This window comes from Sus scrofa, chromosome 7, assembly GCF_054392235.1.
Source record: "Sus scrofa isolate SSC_HxYL_T2T_F1_AM1 chromosome 7, Sscrofa_HxYL_maternal_Yorkshire_Landrace_v2.0, whole genome shotgun sequence".
Lineage (NCBI taxonomy): Eukaryota > Metazoa > Chordata > Mammalia > Artiodactyla > Suidae > Sus > Sus scrofa.
The window spans coordinates 109056734-109076736 of NC_139389.1; the positions used below are offsets into that span (position 1 = coordinate 109056734).

General features: G+C 41.5%; 1 protein-coding gene across 4 annotated transcripts in view; it reads left to right on the forward strand.

Annotated features, from left to right (window-relative positions):
• Positions 1–439: 439 nt before the first annotated feature.
• Positions 440–20003, forward strand: part of YLPM1 (YLP motif containing 1) — a 66091-nt gene continuing 46527 nt past the window's right edge. For all 4 annotated transcript variants that reach the window (XR_298837.4, XR_014811093.1, XM_001924711.8 and 1 more), the window contains exons 1-4: positions 440–1489; positions 11515–11751; positions 14859–15038; positions 17323–18317. Coding sequence is in view for 2 of the 4 variants with exons in the window: in XM_001924711.8 (XP_001924746.3) it covers positions 614–1489; positions 11515–11751; positions 14859–15038; positions 17323–18317 (2288 nt within the window). In the remaining 2 variants the exon portion in view is untranslated. The remainder of the gene's footprint in view (positions 1490–11514; positions 11752–14858; positions 15039–17322; positions 18318–20003) is intronic.

The following is a 20003-nucleotide window of genomic DNA, read 5'->3' on the forward strand; positions in this document are numbered from 1 at the left end:
TTTCCTCTTTTCATTCAGAACCATGGTAAACCTCTCCATTATTTCAAGTCTAATTTTATTCCACTCGGATATGACTCAATATGGTTCTGTAGTTTCCTTCATACAGATTCTACATATTTTTTATTAGTGTTATTTCTACTTGTTTCTTGTTTTTTTTGTTGTTGTTGCGATTGTTGCTATTGTGAATGGGAATGGGTCCTTTTTTTTTTTTTTTCCATTCAAAAATGAACTCGTAGAGCGATAGGATCTCTACTACCCTTCTCAGTTATGAGACTCTATGGTTCCCCGCTTCTATAAGAACAGTCCACTTGCACCTACATTATCTCAACCGGAAGGAAGATGGCAACCGAGAGTCGCCAAGCAAAGGGCTGCTCTATCTCGCCTTTGTTCTCCTCTCTGTGGTTACTGCGCAGGCGTAGTCGTCCCAGTACCTCCCCGCCTTCCCGGTCGCGGGCCCAGCTCGGTAGCGCCGGCGCACTGGCGCGCTCCGTTTACACGCTCCGGGGCCTGTAGGCGCCGCGAGTTCCGGCTGTCGCCGTCGCTGCCGCAGCTCCTAGAGGTCGGTTGCGACGAGTAACGGCGCCGGGACGAGCCCAGCGCCTTCTTCTCCGATATGTACCCGAATTGGGGCCGGTATGGCGGGAGCAGCCACTATCCGCCGCCGCCGCCGGTCCCGCCGCCGCCGCCGGTGGCGCTTCCTGAGGCCTCGCCGGGGCCCGGGTACTCGAGCTCGACGACTCCCGCGGCCCCTTCCTCCTCGGGCTTCATGAGCTTCCGCGAGCAGCACCTGGCGCAGCTCCAGCAGCTGCAGCAGATGCATCAGAAGCAAATGCAGTGCGTGCTTCAGCCCCATCACCTTCCTCCGCCCCCCCTGCCGCCCCCGCCGGTGATGCCGGGGGGCGGCTACGGGGACTGGCAGCCACCGCCGCCGCCGATGCCCCCGCCACCTGGGCCGGCTCTCAGCTATCAGAAGCAGCAGCAGTACAAACACCAGATGCTCCACCATCAACGAGACGGGCCTCCTGGTTTGGTTCCCATGGAGCTGGATTCCCCCCCTGAATCTCCCCCAGTACCGCCGGGGTCCTATATGCCCCCCTCTCAATCTTACATGCCCCCACCTCAGCCGCCACCCTCGTACTATCCCCCAGCCTCGTCTCAGCCCTATCTGCCTCCTGCTCAGCCGTCCCCTTCTCAGTCCCCAACTTCCCAATCCTACCTGGCGCCCACCCCATCCTATTCTTCCTCTTCCTCCTCCTCGCAGTCCTATTTGAGCCATTCCCAGTCCTACATGCCCCCTTCTCAGGCATCTCCTTCCCGCCCCTCCCAAGGCCATTCTAAATCCCAGCTACTAGCTCCACCACCACCGTCCGCCTCTTCTGGGAATAAGACAACTGTTCAGCAAGAGCCTTTGGAGAGTGGGGCCAAGAACAAGAGTGCTGAACAGCAGCAAACTGCTCCTGAGCCAGATCCCTCTACGATGACTCCACAGGTAAGAAAGCTGCCCAAGCTGCTGTCTCTCACCTAGACGGCCCTAAGTGAGCGGGCCTGGGGGCTTTACCTCCGTGCTTAGCCTGATTCCAACACATAATACTAGCTACTTTACACTCCAGAGGATTCCATAAAACTCAGAGGCTGACATCTCAGCTTTTTAATGAGCTAAATGTGGATTATTAAAAGAACTGTTTTTGAAGATATTTCTAGACACCAGAGCAAAGGGATGGCTCAAGAGTTACTTCTCAGAATATATTCCTTGGTTTCCTTTGACCAGCCTTCTAGATTTTGTTGCTGTTGCAAAGGGCTTTTTTTTTTTTCTTTTTTTTTTAATTGTAACTTAAACTAAAATTCTATTTGAGAGGCAACCTCAGTAAGAAGTTTCTCAAAGGACTGACACTTGAAATGCATATAAATCTTAGGATCAGTTAGCTTCTTTAAAAAATATTTAAGGTCACTGATAGCTGTCAGCTTCCTGAATTAACAGGTCTCAGCAAATGAAGGATGGAAAATTTGTTCTAATCAGGAACACACCTAGGGAAGTCTACATATTTGATATTTTGGGGAGTCTATTGGTTGTTTAAGTAGTTTACCCATACTTCTTTTTTTCTCATATCACGTAAACGTAGTTTTAAGACGGCCAGTTTGCTGCATTGCATTGTTGTCACCATGTACTCCAGAGTAACAGCCTTGGGATTTGGCCAAGTTTTTTAAAAAAAAACTTCTTGATACATCTTCATTCATGAGCTATTCTTCTCAACTTCTGTTTGAAGTGATGCTTTCCTGTCAAAGATTGGTAAGGGAGCGGTAATGTATTCCTTCCTTAAGAAAGAAGATAGAATTAAAGTGTAAGAAATCATGTTATGATTTCTTAAAATGGACACTTACTAATTTACCGAGGTTCTCTAATGAAAAAAGAGAATCTTTTAATCAGCAAGTTCAGATTTACATATAAAAGATTTCCAAAAGATAGGGATGCAGCATTTCAATTTTACAGTGGCTTGGCATTAGAAATTAGGAAAAGAAACAGGTTGTAAATAAGCAAGCTGTGCTTGGCATTTCATCAGGAGAGAACACTTGAGATGCTAGGGTAAAACAGTAGAATAAGATTCTGTTAGCTTACACCACAATAGCACCATTCCACCATGTTCTTTCCCCAGACTCCTCTCATAGTAGAGACAGAATTTCTCCCCCCTTTACCACTCCACTCTGAAATTTCCAGTGCTTTTAGTGTCAAACACTCTGAGAGTTAGTGCAGGCCAAAATATGACATTTATATCCTCATCTCTGGTAGTCTTTTTCTGGCCTTTTAGACAAATGAATTATTTTTTGGTTGTGGGAGGAATCAGACCAGTCCTTCATCTAAATACTTACCATGAACACTGCATTTGTTTTTCTGCCTTTGTTTTGTGCCCTTGTCTATAGTCAACTTCTTTTAGTACCTTGACTATTAAGTTCCTCATATTCTTTGATGAGAGCTGGAAAGAAAGTGGTGGAAGATGAGGTTTGAGAGGTGTGAATAGGCCAGATCAAGAAAGGCCTTGTTAAACTTCTTTAGGTTTTCTTGCTTCTGTCTAGAATTCGTCCCAACCTCCTCAGCCTTCTTTTGCCTTACAGCTGTATTGCTTTTAAGGCACATCTCAAATGTCAGGGTCTCTATGAAGCCAGGCCTGAACTTAATCATGTGGTTTGTCACCTGCAGGCAGAAACTGTCTCACTTACCTTTTTATCCCTTGTAGCACCTAGGACAGTGCTTTACAAATTGTAGGCTCTCCACAAAGATTTGTTGAATAAGATGCAGGAGTTAACATGCTCTAAACTTGGTATACTTTGGTTTAAACATTTTCTTTATTCTAGTAACATTTTCTTCATGCTAGTGCCAATCTCTGACAACCCTTCTGCATATTTAATATTCTTTGATTCATTTTTTTATTTTTGGAATATGTCACTAAAACTCTTATGGAGAAAGATCTTAAACATGCACAAAAGTAGAGAAAATGGTTTGATTCCCCTCCATATACCCATTGCTCATATTCAACAGCTGTCAAGATTTTTGCCATGTTTACTTCACCTAGGCCTTTATTTATTTGCTGAAAATTTTTTTCTCTCTTTTTGACCACACCTGTGGCATATGGAAGTTCCTGAGTGAGGGATCAAATTGGAGCTGCAGCTGCCAGCCTACACCACAGCCACAGTAACGCCAGATCAGAGCTGTATCTGCAACCTACGCTACAACTCATGGCAGTGCCAGATCCTTAATCCACTGAGCGAGGCCAGGGATCAAACTCACATCTTCACAGAGACTATGTCGGATTCCTGACCCAATGAGCCACAATGAGAATTCCATACCTACAAAATTAATGAGAGTTTCTTTCTGTCATCTAATACCTGATCCATTCAAATCTCCCCTATTAATGCATCATAATAAAAATAAGCCCTTGATATCATCCATGTTAAATTTCCCAGTGGACTCAATAATGTTTTGTTGGTTTGTTCAAATCAGGATCCAATGTAGACGTTTTGGGGCAGAATACTTTTGTTGTGGGACTGTCCTCTGCACTGTAAGATGTTTAACAGCATCTCTGGCATCTACCTCCCAGATGCCAGTAGCAGCCTCCAGTTATGATAACCAAAGATGTTTCTAGACATTGCCAACTAGCTCCTGGCAGACAAAATCACTCTCATTTGCGAATCTCAGATTTAGGCCAGTCTCTCCTATTCTCTTTTTCTACACCTGGCCATTGAGCTTGATGAAGAACCTGTGTTAGTTGTCCTATAGAATGTCCCAAGTTCTGGATTTGTCTGCTCTTTCATGGTGTCATTTGTCTTGTTCCTCTCTCTCCCACGTTTTTTGTAAACTTGATGTTAAGTCTGAAACTTTCTTAGATTTAAGTTTGCCCTTCTTTTGGACTAAAAATCCAAGTCATGCTGTGTACTTCCCTTGCATCCCATCAGGAGGCACTCAGTGCCTGCTTGTCCCGTGGTCAGTTGTGCCAGTAGTGATCGGAGGGTGATAGTCTGGTTCCTCCACTGTAAAGCTTCCAATCAATTTTGTATCTAAAGTTTCATCTAGTGGCTCATTCATTGATGGTCTTTGCCTGTAAATTATTTTATCATTAGAGGTTATAATGTGATTATTTTCTGCCATTTCTTCTATTTACTATGTGGAATTCTGTAAAGAAAGACTTTCACTTCTGATAGGACTGTTTGATTGGAAATACAGTTAGTATAGAAAAGACAGGATAAATGCTTGCTAGTCTTCCATTATATTTCTAGTTTTCAGAGTAAAATGATTGTGATTTAATAAAATATGTCTTTTTTGAAGAATTAACTTTGTGTTTAAAGATCTGGCTAGGTAAAATACATACTGGTCTTTTTTTGTGACTTGTGATTCATTCTTTTATTCTCAAAACTTATTTAAGTAGAGCTGTTGACTTTCAGTTTTTAGTCATTATTTAATATTCAAATGTTTATTGAAGGAGTTCCTGTCATGGCTCAGCAGGTTAAGAACCCAACTAGTATCCATGAGGATGCAGGTTCGATCCCTGACCTCGATCAGTGGGTTAAAGATTCGGCATTGCTGCAAGCTGCAACGTAGGTCACAGATGCAGCTCAGATCCAGCATTGCTGTGGCTGTGGTGTAGCCTGGCAGCTGCAGTTCTGATTCGACCCCTAGCCTGGGAACTTCCGTATGCCACAGGTGTGGCCATAAAAAATTTATTGAGTAACACCTGTGTGTCAAGAACTGTGCTTAGTACTGGAGATGAAATGGTGAACAAAATAGACAAGGTACCTGCCTTCATTGACTTGGTCCAATGGGGGAAAAGGATATTTAATAAGTATTTAAGAGAAGTACAGGGTGCTATGGGATTATAAAATAGAAAATATCACTAGACTGTTCCTTAAAGAATAGGAAAAGGTGAGCTTTTTTAAACTCACCATTGTATTTACAGTGCCTTGCTCAGAGTCTAATATGTAGTAGGTGAAAAACGTATTTTCACAGGACTGAATGAAGCTGGGAGCTCTAAGCTAGTTGAAGAGACCTCCCTTTGCAAGTAAAATTTAAATGAAACCTGAAGAATGGGTAGAAATGAACCAGATAGAGGTCAAAGAATTAGGTAAGGCTTATTGAAAGCTCAGGGCGAAAATGGCAGGTACACACCAGGCTAGGGAGGCCTTAGAGGACTTTATTCCTAAGGACAGTAGGAAGCCATTTAAGGATTTTTATATAGGCAAATGTGACAGATTGGCTTTTTTGAATGTTCACTCTGCTTTGCAGTGTGGAGAGAGGAATCTAAAGGAGTAAGAGTGATTTAGAGAGAATAGGTAATGGTGTGATCCAGGCAAGAGTTAATAGAGGCTTGGGCTTGAATGGTGACGGAGAATCATGGAGAGAAGTGGAAAGGCTGGAGAAATATTTAGGTACTGCAATCCAGTTGGAGATGGAGTCATAGTGGAGAGGGAGGCATCAAGGATGATTCCTGGCTTTCTGGGATAGGCTGCTGAGTAGATGGTGGTTTCATATACTAATAAAATAGGAAAACTTTCAGGAGGAGGAACAGGTCTGGGGAGATGAGGGGAAAATGGTGAGTTAAATTTTAGACCTACTGAGTTTAAGATCCTGAGACATATGATTTCTAATGGAGCTGTCTGGTTGGAAGTTAGATATAGGTCTGGAGTCTAGAAGTGAGATCTGGGAGACATGATGGACTTTTGAGTCATCAGCCTAAAAATGGTATTCGAAGGCACAGGGGAGGTATTTGAAGTCTCCCAAGGAGTATGTGTAGAGTAAGAATAGCATTTAAAGGACATTGAGCCTCGTCCTGCAGAATCACAGTATCTAATGGAACCAATGGGAAGTAAGGACAAATAGGTAAATGGAAGATCAGGACAGTGTGGTGCCACAGACTTGAAGGGAAGGCTCTTTCTAGCAGGAGGGAGTGGTCACCTGTGTCACTGCTGAGAGGTCAAGCAAGATGAAGACTGAGTTATGTGTTGCATTTACTGACATGTAGATTATTGTTGACCTTGGCAGGAGCAGTTTCATAGTGACTGAAGCCATATTGCATTGATTTGAGGAGTGATGGAAGGTGAGGAAATGGGGATGGTGAGTATAGACAACTCTTTCAAGAAGTTTAACTGAAGGAGAGAGAGAGAATGTGGGCAGGAGCTGGAGGAAGATGCAAAGTGAAGGAGTTTTTTAAAGATGGGACTAAGATTATCTAGTTACCTTAATTCCTGGAATAGAATGTGAACATCAAAAATACTGAAAACAAATATGTCTTAAATAAATTTTGAAAATGGAAATCCATTTCATTATTTTACCAAGTCCCCCCACCCCCACCCCATTCTGCTTGCTTTAGGATATAAGACATTGAACATTTAGTGTTACAGGCATTTATCATAAGCAACTTGGATAGGAAAATTAATCTTTAAAACATCACACATATATACACATGTATTCGTTCATTCATTTGTTCTCTCTCTCTCCCTCACCCTCTCCCTCCTTCTTTATATTCCCCTACTTGGAGAATCATTTAGTACCTAGTTCATTACTGTACTTGTAGAAAGTAGTCAGCTAGTACTTGCTGAATTAATTAGCTTCTTTTTTGGTAGTGATACTCGTGACAGATAATTCCATTCAATGTCTTTTGGAATGTGACATATACTATGATTTTTCCTCAACCCATGAACTAACATCCCATATGAGATGGAGTTGTCTGATATAATGGGACATTCAGAACTGCCTACTAGTTCAGCTTTATTACCAAGTCCAGGCAGGTTTTATTCCTTTCTAAAATAGAGATAAATCAACCTTCTCTGGGATCACTGAGACATTTCAGAATGATTTCATCATTATTCATTTGTAGAGCTTTTAAAAATGTGCCAAAACCTTGTCCTAGGACTAAATTAGATCTGGTTTCCTCACATTGGGTTCATGTTAAGTAGAAATTGACCCACAGTGCATACTGTCAGTAAATCAACAAGTACTTGAGCTCCTAACAAGGTTCTTAACCTTAGACTAAGTCCAAGACAAAGATTGAAAGCATGAGAATAAGGTGGGTACAAATGGAGAAAGAATCTAGACCTGGGAGTTCCCTTGTGGCACAGTGGGTTAAGGATCTGGCATTGTCACTTGGGATCACTGCTGTGGTGTAGGTTTAATCCCTGGCCAGGGAACTTCCACATGCCGTGGGTGTCACCTCACCCCAAATACAAAGAATCCAGAGCCAAATAATCTTCCTATTTGTAGCCACTGGCTTCATAGTTTATGAAAGATGGTTTGCGTTTTTGTATCTTTTGGTGATGCTTTCAAAGCAACTTAAAAAAAGGAAACCTTTAGCTTCTGCTTGGGTTTATTTTTTAAAGTTGAAAGAGAAGACTGTTGCCTTTTTTCAGTATTTTCATACAATGATGGAAGAAAGCTGAAAATGTTTTACTACTACATTTTTTTTTCCTTTTAGTACTACTTTATTGTTGACTGTCATGGTCCATGTGCTGGTTTTTTTTTCATGTTGACTAGTAAAAATAATTATATCCCAGGAGCTGATGATTATGCATATGATAATTTAAAAAACCCAATCATGACCCAGACTTCAAGATGGAGTTAGTGAGGTGTGGAATTTATTCTTCCCAATGGATTGCAGCATGTTTCAGGTCATAGAAATTAGTAGCCAAAAGGGGACTCTTTAGCTGATCAACAACCATTTATTAACATTCTACTATGTGCTTTAGCACTATGCTTAAGCACCAGATAGGATACAAGAACATCGTGAGACCTAGCTCTCCCAAGAAAATTACATTCTGTGAGTGAAAAAACAGGTAACAAAAAGGTATGTTTAATGAGAAAAGAGTATATATTTCATATATTTGTGTTTGGAAAATTGGAGAGGATATATAATAAAATAGTAACAATATAGGAAATCCTGGTTATTCAAAGATGATGAATCCCAGTGAATGCATGTAAAATGAATCTATTTAACACAAGGACCAAAAGTTTACCGTAAAAAGTAAAAAATTTGATTTGGGACACGATCTTTTTTTTTTTTTTTTTTTTTTTTTTTTTTTTTGTCTTTTTAGGGCTGCACCTGCGGCATATGGAAATTCCCAGGCTAGGAGTCAAATCCAAGCTGTAGCTGCTGGCCCTATGCCACAGCCACAACAACATGAGATCTGAGCCGCATCCGACCTACACCACAGCTCACAGCAACGTTGGATCCTTAACCCACCGAGCAAGGCCAGGGATCGAACCTGTGTCCTCATGGATGCTAGTCAGATTCGTTTCCACTGTGCCACAATGGGAACTCCTTGTCTTTTATTTCATTTCACATTGAAAAACTATTTTAGGGATTAATAAATTTTTCACAGGCTGTTTTTCAACCTTTGATATTCATGTCATTCTCTTTCTTTTTGGTTGTTAGCTGGTGGTACTTCTGCTAGGTCCTCAGCTATCAGTAATGAGTTCAAAGTTCACCAACATCACTTTTTTTTTTTTTTTTTTGTCTTTCTGCTATTTCTTGGGCCGCTCCCGTGGCATATGAAGGTTCCCAGGCTAGGGGTCGAATCGGAGCTATAGCCACAGGCCTACGCCAGAGCCACAGCAGTGCAGGATCCGAGCTGCGTCTGCGACCTACACCACAGCTCACGGCAACGCTGGATTGTTAACCCACTGAGCAGGGCCAGGGATCGAACCCACAACCTCATGGTTCCTAGTCGGATTCGTTAACCACTGCGCCACGACGGGAACTCCCAACATCACTTTTATAAAAACCTGCATCTTGGAGTTCCCATTGTGGCTCAGCAGGTTACAAACCCTGTTAGTATCCATGAGGATGCAGGTTCGATCCCTGGCACCGCTCAGAGGGTTAAGGATCTGGTGTTGCTATGAGCTGTGATGTAAGTTACAGATGCGGCTCCGAGCTGGCATTGCTGTGGCAATGACGTAGGCTGGTGGCTACAGCTCTGATTAGACTTTCGATATGCTGTGGGTGCAGCCCTTAAAAATAAAAATTTAAATAAATAAAATCCTCCATCTTTTTAATCGTAGTAGAAATATATGCTATTGTTAATTATAGACATATGTAGGGCAATTCGTTAGTGAATATTTTAGTGTTATGACAACATTTTTTCCTTGTGCAACCTTGTTACCATGGGGAATTGTATAATGAACACTGAGATAGCGAAGGTCCTGTAGTTATTTTTGAGTGGTGAGATTTTCTAAAAATTGATTTTAGTTAGTTATCACCTGTTTGTACAGTCGAGTCTCTTTATTTCAGGTATTTATACTCCATAAAGTTTTCAGAAACACTGACTTAGAGAATACTGAACCATTACTCCTGGGGGAAGTATAGGGTTAGGTTCCTATGGGCCTTTGGCCACACTTTCATCAACTAACCAATACATGACTTTGTTTTATAAGTTTCTGTTGAAAGAACCTTGTTTAAGGTATACTGTTGATCATTAATGTTGTACTCACCTCCAGCAGCTCTGTGACACGTGCCTGAGGAAAGCTTATCCAACAAAAGTATTTTTTCCTTAAGGCACATCACAGCCTTCCTGCACTTAAGAACACTAGACAGCACTTTAGCAGTATGCTTATGGGCTGTTTTAAACAGCAAAAGCTTCAACAGAATGCACGGAAATGTGAAAAATGTGGCCCTGAATAGACTTCGAAAAGAACATCTATTTACAGTATAAGAGCTAAACAGAAAGACAGAGTATGGTCATGGTTAGGCCAGGAAGATGCAAGTCAAGTAACTTAGTTTTTTTGCCGCTCTATACATGTCCACAAATGGCTGCCAAAGCTCCCTGAGTATCAACTTTGGAATTAGAAATAAATTTTAGCCAGTAGGGCAGATTCACAAATATAAAATCCATGAATAATGAGAACAGGCTGTATCATCTAGTCTTTTTCCACATTAAACGCGTTATTGTAATTTTTAAAAAGCAGAAGCACAAATTTCCAGAAGGTCAAATTATAGTATAATTTGGAAGACAAAGTACAACTTTTAAAATAAATAGAACAGGAGTTCCCATCATGGCTCAGTGGAAATGAATCTGACTAGTATCCATGAGGACGCAGGTTTGTTTGATCCCTGGCCTTGCTCAGGGGGTTAAGCGTCTGGCGATGCCATGAGCTGTGGTGTAGGTTGCAGACACAGCTTGGATTCCCCATTGCTGCGTCTGTGGCGTAGGCTGGCAGCTACAGCTCCCATTAGACCCCTAGCCTGGGAACCTCTATATGAACCTCTATAGTCTATGAATATATGTATACGTTCTAAGAATATACATATGTATGAAAATATACATACGTATAAAAATATACATATGTATATTCTCACATATGCATCTATACCTGGTATAGCAAGATTAATGATACAACAGGTATTTAAAAGAGGGAAGAACACTGCAGAAGAGAAGACAGAGAGATGAGGACTGTTTGGTTGTATTCATTGTATATATTATATCCATAAGACCCCTGTGGATAAATCTGAACCAGCTAAAGGCAAGTTGAAAACGAGTAGCTGTGAACAGTGAAAGGATTTATTACTCTGCTCATTTATCAGAAAGACTGCACTCACCTCCAAAAGTGTGTTTTTAATGAGAGAAATATGTTGAATAAATATAACATACGGTTTAGGAGTTGCCGCTGTGGAGCAGTGGGATTGGCAGCGTCACTGCGGCTGTAGGACAAAGGTTCAGTGCCCGGCCTGGCACAGTGGGTTAAAGGATCTGGTGTTGCCATAGCCGCTGTGGTAGACCCCTGGCCAGGGAACTCCATATACCCAAAAAAAAAAAAAAAAAGTATATATATATGTATGTATGTACGTATGTATGGTTTAACTTAAATGTATAAATTTGGGGGAGGACTTGAATAATCTTGTATATTTATTTGCTTTTCTCAGTCCAGCTTTGCCTTTTCCTACATACAGATACATGAACATAGATACAAATATAGATGACAACAAGTTGCAGATATATAGGGTTGTCAATTAAAATTCTTAAAAATGGTTTCTGTTGCAGGAACAACAGCAATATTGGTATCGACAGCACCTGCTTAGTTTGCAGCAGAGGACAAAAGTGCATTTACCTGGGCACAAAAAGGGTCCTGTTGTATCAAAGGATGCACCTGAGCCAGTAAAAGAAGAAGGTACTGTAGCTGCCACCAGTCAAGTACCAGAACCCCCTCCGTCCGAGGAACCCCCACTACCACCCCCTAATGAGGATGTACCACCTCCTCTCCCACCTGAAGAACCCCAGGTAACCATAAAATTAATTACTTTGTATTTATTAAATTGTTCAGCTTTTTTTCTGATTCATATATCTTTGTTAAAAATGAATATTTTCATGTTTATGTTAAAGTACATGTAAAATTTCATTTGTGAAATATTCAGATGTATGCCATATCAGGTTTAGAAAAGGCATTTTCTAAACAAAACAAAAAGATAACCTACGGAATGGGAGAAAATATTTGCAAATGATGCCACTGACAAGAGGTTACTCTCCAAAATATACAAACAGCTCATACAGCTCAGTGTCAAAATAAAACCTGCTCAGTCAAGAAATGTGCAGAAGATCTAAAAAGACAGTTCTCCAAAGATGACATAAAGACAGCCAAAAGGCACATAAAAAGATGCTCAACATCACTAATAGAGAAATGCAAATCAAAACTACAGTGAAGTATCACCTCACACTGGTCAGAATGGCCATCATCAGAAAGACTACAAATAATAAATGCTGGAGAGGGGGCAGAGAAAGGAACCCTCCTACACTGTTGGTGGAAATGTAAATTGGCACAACCACAATGGAAAATAGTGTGGAGGTTCCTTAAAAAACTAAAAATGGCACTACCATATGATCCGGCAATCCCAATCCTGAGCATATATCTGGAGAAAAATACAATTTGAAAAGATACATGCATCCCACTATCCATAGCAGCATTATAGCCAAGACATGGAAGCAACCTAAGTGTCTACTGACAGATGAATGGATAAAAATGTGGTACATACACAATGGAATATTACTCAGCCATAAAAAGAATGAAATAATGCTATTTGCAGCAACATGGATAGACCTAGAGATTATTATACTAAGTGAAGTAAACCAGACAAAGACAAAAATATGATATTGCTAATATGTGGAATCTAAAAAAAAGGATACGCATGAGCTTATTTATGAAACAAATAGACTCACAGACATAGAAAGCAAATTTCTGATTACCAAAGGGGAGAAGAGGGTGATATATTAGGAGATTGGGATTAAAATATACATACCCTATTATATATAAAATAGATAACTCACAAGGATCTACTGTATAGGACAGGGAATTATACTCAGTATCTTGTAATAACCTATAATTAAAGAGAATATTAGAATATATATTAATATATATGTATAACTGAATCACTTTACTGTATACCTAAAATTAACACAACATTGTAAATAAACTATACTTCAATAAAAATTTTTTAAAAAGAAAAGGCATTTTTTCGTGGTTTAAGTGAGAGTGAAGAATTAAACACTCTTCTTTTTTTGTCTTTTCTCCTTTTCTGGGGCCACTTCCTGCGGCATATGGAGGTTCCCAGGCTAGGGGTCTAACCGGAGCTGTAGCCGCCGGCCTACAGCATAGCCACAGCAATGTGGGATCTGAGCCACATCTGCAACCTACACCACAGCTCACGGCAATGCCGGATCCTTAACCCACTGAGCAAGGCCAGGAATCTAACCTGCAACTTCATGGTTCCTAGTTGGATTTGTTAACCACTGCGCCACGACGACAGGAACTACTAGACACTTCTGAATTAAGTGTCTCTAAACACTGAACAGATGCCATGTGGGTGTTTTCATATTGGCAGTATAGGGCAGTAATTAAGACATGCAGCTTTATTTATTTATTTTTGCTTTTTAGGGCCGCACCCACAGCATGTGGAGGTTCCCAGCTTAGGGATTGAATCGGGAGCTGTAGCTGCCAGCCTACACCACAGCCACAGCAACGTTAGATCCAAACTGCAGCTGTGACCTACACCACACACAGCTTACGGCAACAGCAGATCTTTAACCCACTGAGGGATGCCAGGGATCAAACAAACCCGCAACCTCATGGGTCCTAGTCGGATTCATTTCCACTGAGCCACGATGGGAACTCCCAGATTCAGCTATTATTGTCAAACTGCCTGAGCTGTAATCCAGGCACTGCCACTTGCTGGTGATGACTCTGAAGAAGTTAGTTAACCATTCTGTGCTTCACTTTCCTTATCTGTAAAATGGGTATATCCAAATAGTAGCTTTCTTATAGAACTGTTGAAGCACTAAATATGATAATCCTTGTTGCTTTGCATACTGACTGGCACATGGAAAGTTCTCACCTTGGTCCAAAGGTCATTGTCCTCCCTTATGTGGAAACATTAATGAAACATAATGATTATACTGTAATCACCTGCAAAAGGTGGCTAAGGTGAAAAAGATTTCTCATGGAGTGAAAAGGACAGTAACTATGGATTGTTTTTCTAATGGAGAAATGGTTATCCTGTTTAGGAACAGAGATTGTTATTTTAGCAAAGACTGTGGAATTTGGAGTTCCCGTCGTGGGGCAGTGGTTAACGAATCCAACTAGGAACCATGAGGTCGCTGGTTCAGTCCCTTCCCTTGCTCAGTGGGTTAAGGATCTGGTGTTGCCGTGAGCTGTGGTGTAGGTCACAGACACAGCTCGGATCCCATGTTGTGTGGCTCTGGCGTAGGCGGGTGGCTACAGCTCTGATTAGACCCCTAGCCTGGGAACCTCCATATGCCTCGGGAGCGGCCCAAGAAATAGCAAAAAGACCAAAAAAAAAAAAAAAAAGTGTGGAATTTATAAATTCCTTTGTGTTAGGATCCATGATCACAGTGTAGATAGAACCGCATATTTAACCTAAAGATAGAGTAGCTTGGAGTTCCCACTGTGACTCAGTGGTTAATGAACCCCACTAGCATCCATGAGGACATAGGTTCAATCCCTGGCCTTGCTGAGTGGGTTAAGGATCCAGCGTTGTTGTGAGCTGTGGTGGAGGTCACAGATGTGGCTTGGATCTGGCGTTGCTATGGCTGTGGTGTAGGTGGGCAGCTACAGCTCTGATTCAACCCCTAGCCTGGAAACCTCCGTATATGCCTGCTTAAAGTGTGGCCCTAAAAAGAAGAAAAATTTAAAAAATTTAAAAAAAAAGAACAGATTTTCTCAGCCAGAATTGTAGGCATCCTGGCCTTTATAACACAATACTATACAATAAAATATAAATTGTATAAGATATTCACATTTCTTTTAATCTGGTTGCTCTTTATGACTTGCAAAAAAAAATCCCCCCAAATAAATATGTATCCTCTCTTATCTTTAGTCTGAGGACCCTGAAGAAGATGCCAGGTTAAAACAGTTGCAGGCTGCAGCAGCGCACTGGCAGCAGCACCAACAACATCGAGTTGGCTTCCAGTATCAGGGAATAATGCAGAAGCACACTCAGTTACAGCAGATCCTACAGCAGTACCAACAGATTATACAGCATCCACCCCATATACAGGTGAGTGCTTTCCTCAGTTGACACGTGGGAGATTGACCCAGGACATTTAAAGGGTTTGTTTCTCATGAAACAGATTTAAGTGTGAAGAAGGACAACTATCACGTTTCCCTGGAGTGCCCAAGTAGTTATATGTCATATGACCTCGGAGCTTGGGAAGTGTGGTATTATGAAAATGCTCTTGGGGAGGGGCAGGTATAGCAGAGACTTCATCATGTCAACCTCAGCAGATGTTAAGTACTGTTGAGGGATGTAAGAAACAGGGCTTCTTACAGACTTACAGACATAGAAAACTTATGGTTACCAAAGAGGAAAGCGGGGGTGGGGGGGGTTGGGGGGAATAGGAGAGATAAATTAGGAATTTGGGATTAACAGATACACACTATTATATATAAAATAGATAAACCACAAGGACTTACTGTATAGCACAGGGAACTATAGTCAATATCTTATGATAACCTATAATGGAAAAAAATTATATATATATATATATAAAAAACTGGGTAACCGTGCTGTACACCAGAAATGACACAATATTGTAAATCAGTTATACTTCAGTTTAAAAAAAGGAGTTCCTGCTGTGGCACAATGGGATTGGCAGCATCTTGGGAGCCCTGGGACATGGATTCAATCCCCAACCCAACACGGTGGGTTAAGGATCTGGTATTGCTGCAGCTGTGGCTTAGTTCACGCGGCTGTGGTTGGACCTGGTCGCTGCACCAGGAGCTCCATATGCCATGGGGCGGCCGAAAAAACAGACGTTTCCATTGTGGCTCAGAAGGTTACAAACCCCCAAAATCAGTATCCATGAAGATGTGAGTTCGATCCCTGACCTTGCTCAGTGGGTTAAGGATCTGGTGTTGTGAGCTGTGGCTTAGGCTAGCAGCTTCAGCTCTGATTCCACCCCTAGCCTGGGAACATCCATATGCCACAGGTGCAGCCCTGAAAAACAAAAACAAACAGAAAAGCAAAAAACCTGGAAAACAACAAAAACAAACCCAAACAGAAAAACAAAAACCTGAGTTACTTATGTAGCTTCAAGTTAACCTATATCTTGCCTAAAAAGCACTATAGTAACAGACAAAAATCTACCACCACAAAAAAACCTAAGCAAATACACCACAAAAGATCAACTGACATAGATACCTGTTTGTCTTGTATCTTTGAGGTATAAATGTATGTTTATATATTTATAACATCATTTTCTTTTTCTTTTTCTTTTTTTTTTTTATGTCTTTTTAGGGCGGCACCTGTGGCATATGGAGGTTCCCAGGCTAGGGGTCCAGTTGGAACTGTAGCCACTGGCATGTGCCACAGCAACAGGGGATCTGAGCCACATCTGTGACCTACATCACAGCTCACTCTGATACTGGAACCTTAATCCACTGAGCAAGGCCAGGGATCAAACCCACATCCTCATGGATGCTAGTTGGGTTTGTTAACCACTGAGCCATGACAGGAACTCCAAAAACATTTTTTGTTTTTTGTTTTTTAGGGCAGCACCTGCCGCATATGGAGGTTCCCAGGCTAGGAGTCAAATTGGAGCCACAGCCACAGCCACAGCCATGTGGGATCTGAGCCATGTCTGCCACCTGTACCACAGTTCACAGCAGTGCTGGATCCTTAACCCACTGAGCGAGGCCAGGGATCGAACCCACATCCTCATGGATCCTAGTTGAATTCGTTAACCTCTGAGCTATGAAGGGAACTCCCCCTCCCCTTTTTTTTTTTTGTCTTTTTAGGGCCGCACCCGAGGCATATGGAGGTTCCTAGGCTGGGGGTCAAATTGGAGCTGTGGCTGCTGGCCTGTGCCACAGCCACAGCAGTGAAGGATACAAGCTGCGTCTGCAACCTACCCCACAGCTCATGGCAATGCCGGATCCTTAACCCACTGAGCAAAGCCAGGGATCGAACCTGTGTGCTCATGGATGCTAGTCGGATTCATTTCCACTGAGCCACAATGGGAACTCCTAAAACATCATTTTCAATAGTAGTTAAAATGATCCATAGTAATATTAAAAATTTGAAAAATACTTACTGCTGAGATAGGTATTTGCTTTAGTGTCTGGTTCATTTTTCCCCCCAATGCTGTGATAACTTATATAAGTAAGTCAAAGGAAGAAATGTGAATGATCATCACTGAAAGGATTTAACAAGCTTATCTTTAGCCTCCCAAAATCTTGTGTTCTAATTTCCTGAGGCTTCAGATTCCCTTGATTCATTAATATTTTAACTTATGATTAATTCTATGACTGTCTTGACATAATTTTTATGTCTTTATTTGTAGACCATGTCCGTAGATATGCAGATGCGACACTATGAGATGCAGCAGCAGCAATTTCAACATCTCTACCAAGAATGGGAGCGAGAGTTTCAGCTGTGGGAGGAGCAGCTTCATTCCTATCCTCATAAAGACCAGCTTCAGGAGTATGAGAAGCAGTGGAAGACATGGCAGGGCCATATGAAAGCCACTCAGACCTATCTCCAGGAAAAAGTCAATTCATTTCAGAACATGAAGAACCAATATATGGGGAACATGTCAATGCCACCACCTTTTGTCCCATATTCTCAGATGCCTCCACCTCTGCCAACAATGCCCCCTCCTGTATTGCCTCCGTCGTTGCCACCCCCAGTGATGCCCCCTGCCCTGCCTGCTTCGGTGCCACCACCTGGCATGCCTCCACCTGTGATGCCCCCTTCTCTACCAACCTCTGTGCCCCCACCTGTGATGCCTCCATCTCTCTCTTCAACAGGGCCACCTCCAGTTCTACCCCCTCCCTCCCTCTCTTCTGCAGGACCACCACCTGTTCTTCCCCCACCGTCTCTCTCTTCAACAGCACCTCCCCCTGTCCTGCCCCTCCCACCGTTATCTTCAGCTACACCTCCTCCAGGAATACCTCCCCCTGGAGTTCCACAAGGGATACCTCCTCAGTTAACAACAGCCCCAGTTCCACCAGCATCCAGTTCTCAGAACTCTCAAGTTCCAGAGAAACCTAGACCAGCACTGCTTCCCACTCCTGTGTCTTTTGGTTCAGGGCCACCCTCAGCTTACCATCCTCCATTGCAATCAGCTATTGGCCCATCTGAACAAGTGAATTCTAAAGCTCTGAGCAAATCTACTCTGCCATACAGTTCATTCTCATCTGAGCAAGGACTTGGGGAGTCATCCGCTGCTCCATCTCAGCCTATCACTGCAATCAAGGACATGCCAGGAAGGTCAGGTGGTGGACTGCTTCCAGATCCTCCTAGAAGCAGCTACTTGGAAGGTCCAAGAGGGCCAAGGTAGGTTTGCCTTTTTTTTTTTTTTTTTTTTTTGAGGGAGGGTCGTTTTGGCTTTTTTATTGATATAGGCTGAGTAGACCTTTATATTCTCTTTGTACTTTCATATACATTCCTGGTTTATAATGAATACTGTTAGTCTTATTTATTAGACATGACATAATGAAATCTAGAAATGGTATACTGTCCCTTTTTCATTGATGTCATTGCTTTTATCCTGTATGTAAGAGATTGTAGTCCAGGATGAATATAGTGGTTTAGAGTAATGCTTGTCAATTTCTTAGTGACTTTTCAGCTTCAAAGGCAGTATTTATTAAGTTCATTGATCTTTTTTAGCTTTTTGGTTTTTTGACAACTAAATTGGCAATTTCTTTTTGTGAGATGATGTACAGTTGTTGGAGACTAAAATGAATAAGCATCTAGTGAAATAAGGCAATGCAATTTAGTGTAAGGGACTTCAATCCATTTGATCAGCAAAAGTTTCTGCTCTGTGCTTCCAGTAGTGAATATTACATGACAGACAAAATCCCTGCCCCCATGAAACTTGCATCCTTTATATTTCCTCAATTTCGGAGATATTTTTCTTTTGTCTGAACCACATTTTTATGTAGAAAGCACAAAAAACTTTTACTAGTAGCTTCTAAATTTTTTCTTGTACCTTTTAAAATGTTCAATTTATTTTAACAAGTTTGTAAAAATATTTTTTTCCCAAGTTGACCTAAATGATAATTTTCTTACAGAAAAATTCTTTTTTTTTTTTTTTTTCTTTTCATGGCTGATTGTGTGGCATATGGAAGTTCCCAGGCTAGGGGTCGAATCAGAGCTGCAGCTGCCAGCCTCTGCCACAGCCACAGCAGTGCAGGATCCAAGCCGTATCTGCAACCTACACAACAGCTCACAGCAACTCCAGATCCTCGACCCACTGAGCAAGGCCAGGGATCGAACCCACATCCTCATGGATACTAGTTGGGTTCTTAACCTGCTGAGCCACAGTGGGAACTCCTAGAAAAACACTTTCAATCAGATATTTTTTCCTACTGGAAATTGTATTGTAAATATATATTCCTTATACAAAATTTACAGTGCAGGAAAGAATTTAAAAAGTAAAAAAAAAAAAAAAAATGTAAAAGTCACCTAACTCCACTATCTGGAGATAATAATATTTAAATCATATGTCATAAAAATTGAATCATACTAAATATATTTTAACTTGGTTTTTCCCCGTAACAGTATTGGTTAGTTTTCCATCTCAGTGTCAGTGGATCTACACCATCATTTTAAATTTAAGTCTAATTTCAACATTTGAAAACAAAATATACCTTTTATTTGTTCTCTTAAGTTTATATTCAGAAAACAAAACTCCATCCAAAATCAATGGTATTTAGAGGTAATTAACATTAAATTCCTCTGGGTGCAGAGGCTTTACCTACCATTATCCCATGGAGTATTCTCAACAACCTCTGAACTTGGCAGATTCATTCATACCCTACATTAACCTTGTACAGACTGGGGCTGAGAGGATTGGGTAACTTGCTCCAGATCATGGAGGTGGGAGAGTAAAGCCTGAGATCCATATGGCGGGAGCTGAGTATAGAGGGTCCCCAGAGCGAGAGCACTGGTTAATTAAGCACTGTTTTTAATGCTGTGATTCAGTGACTTTCATCCTGTCAGTGATTACAAGTAGATTTG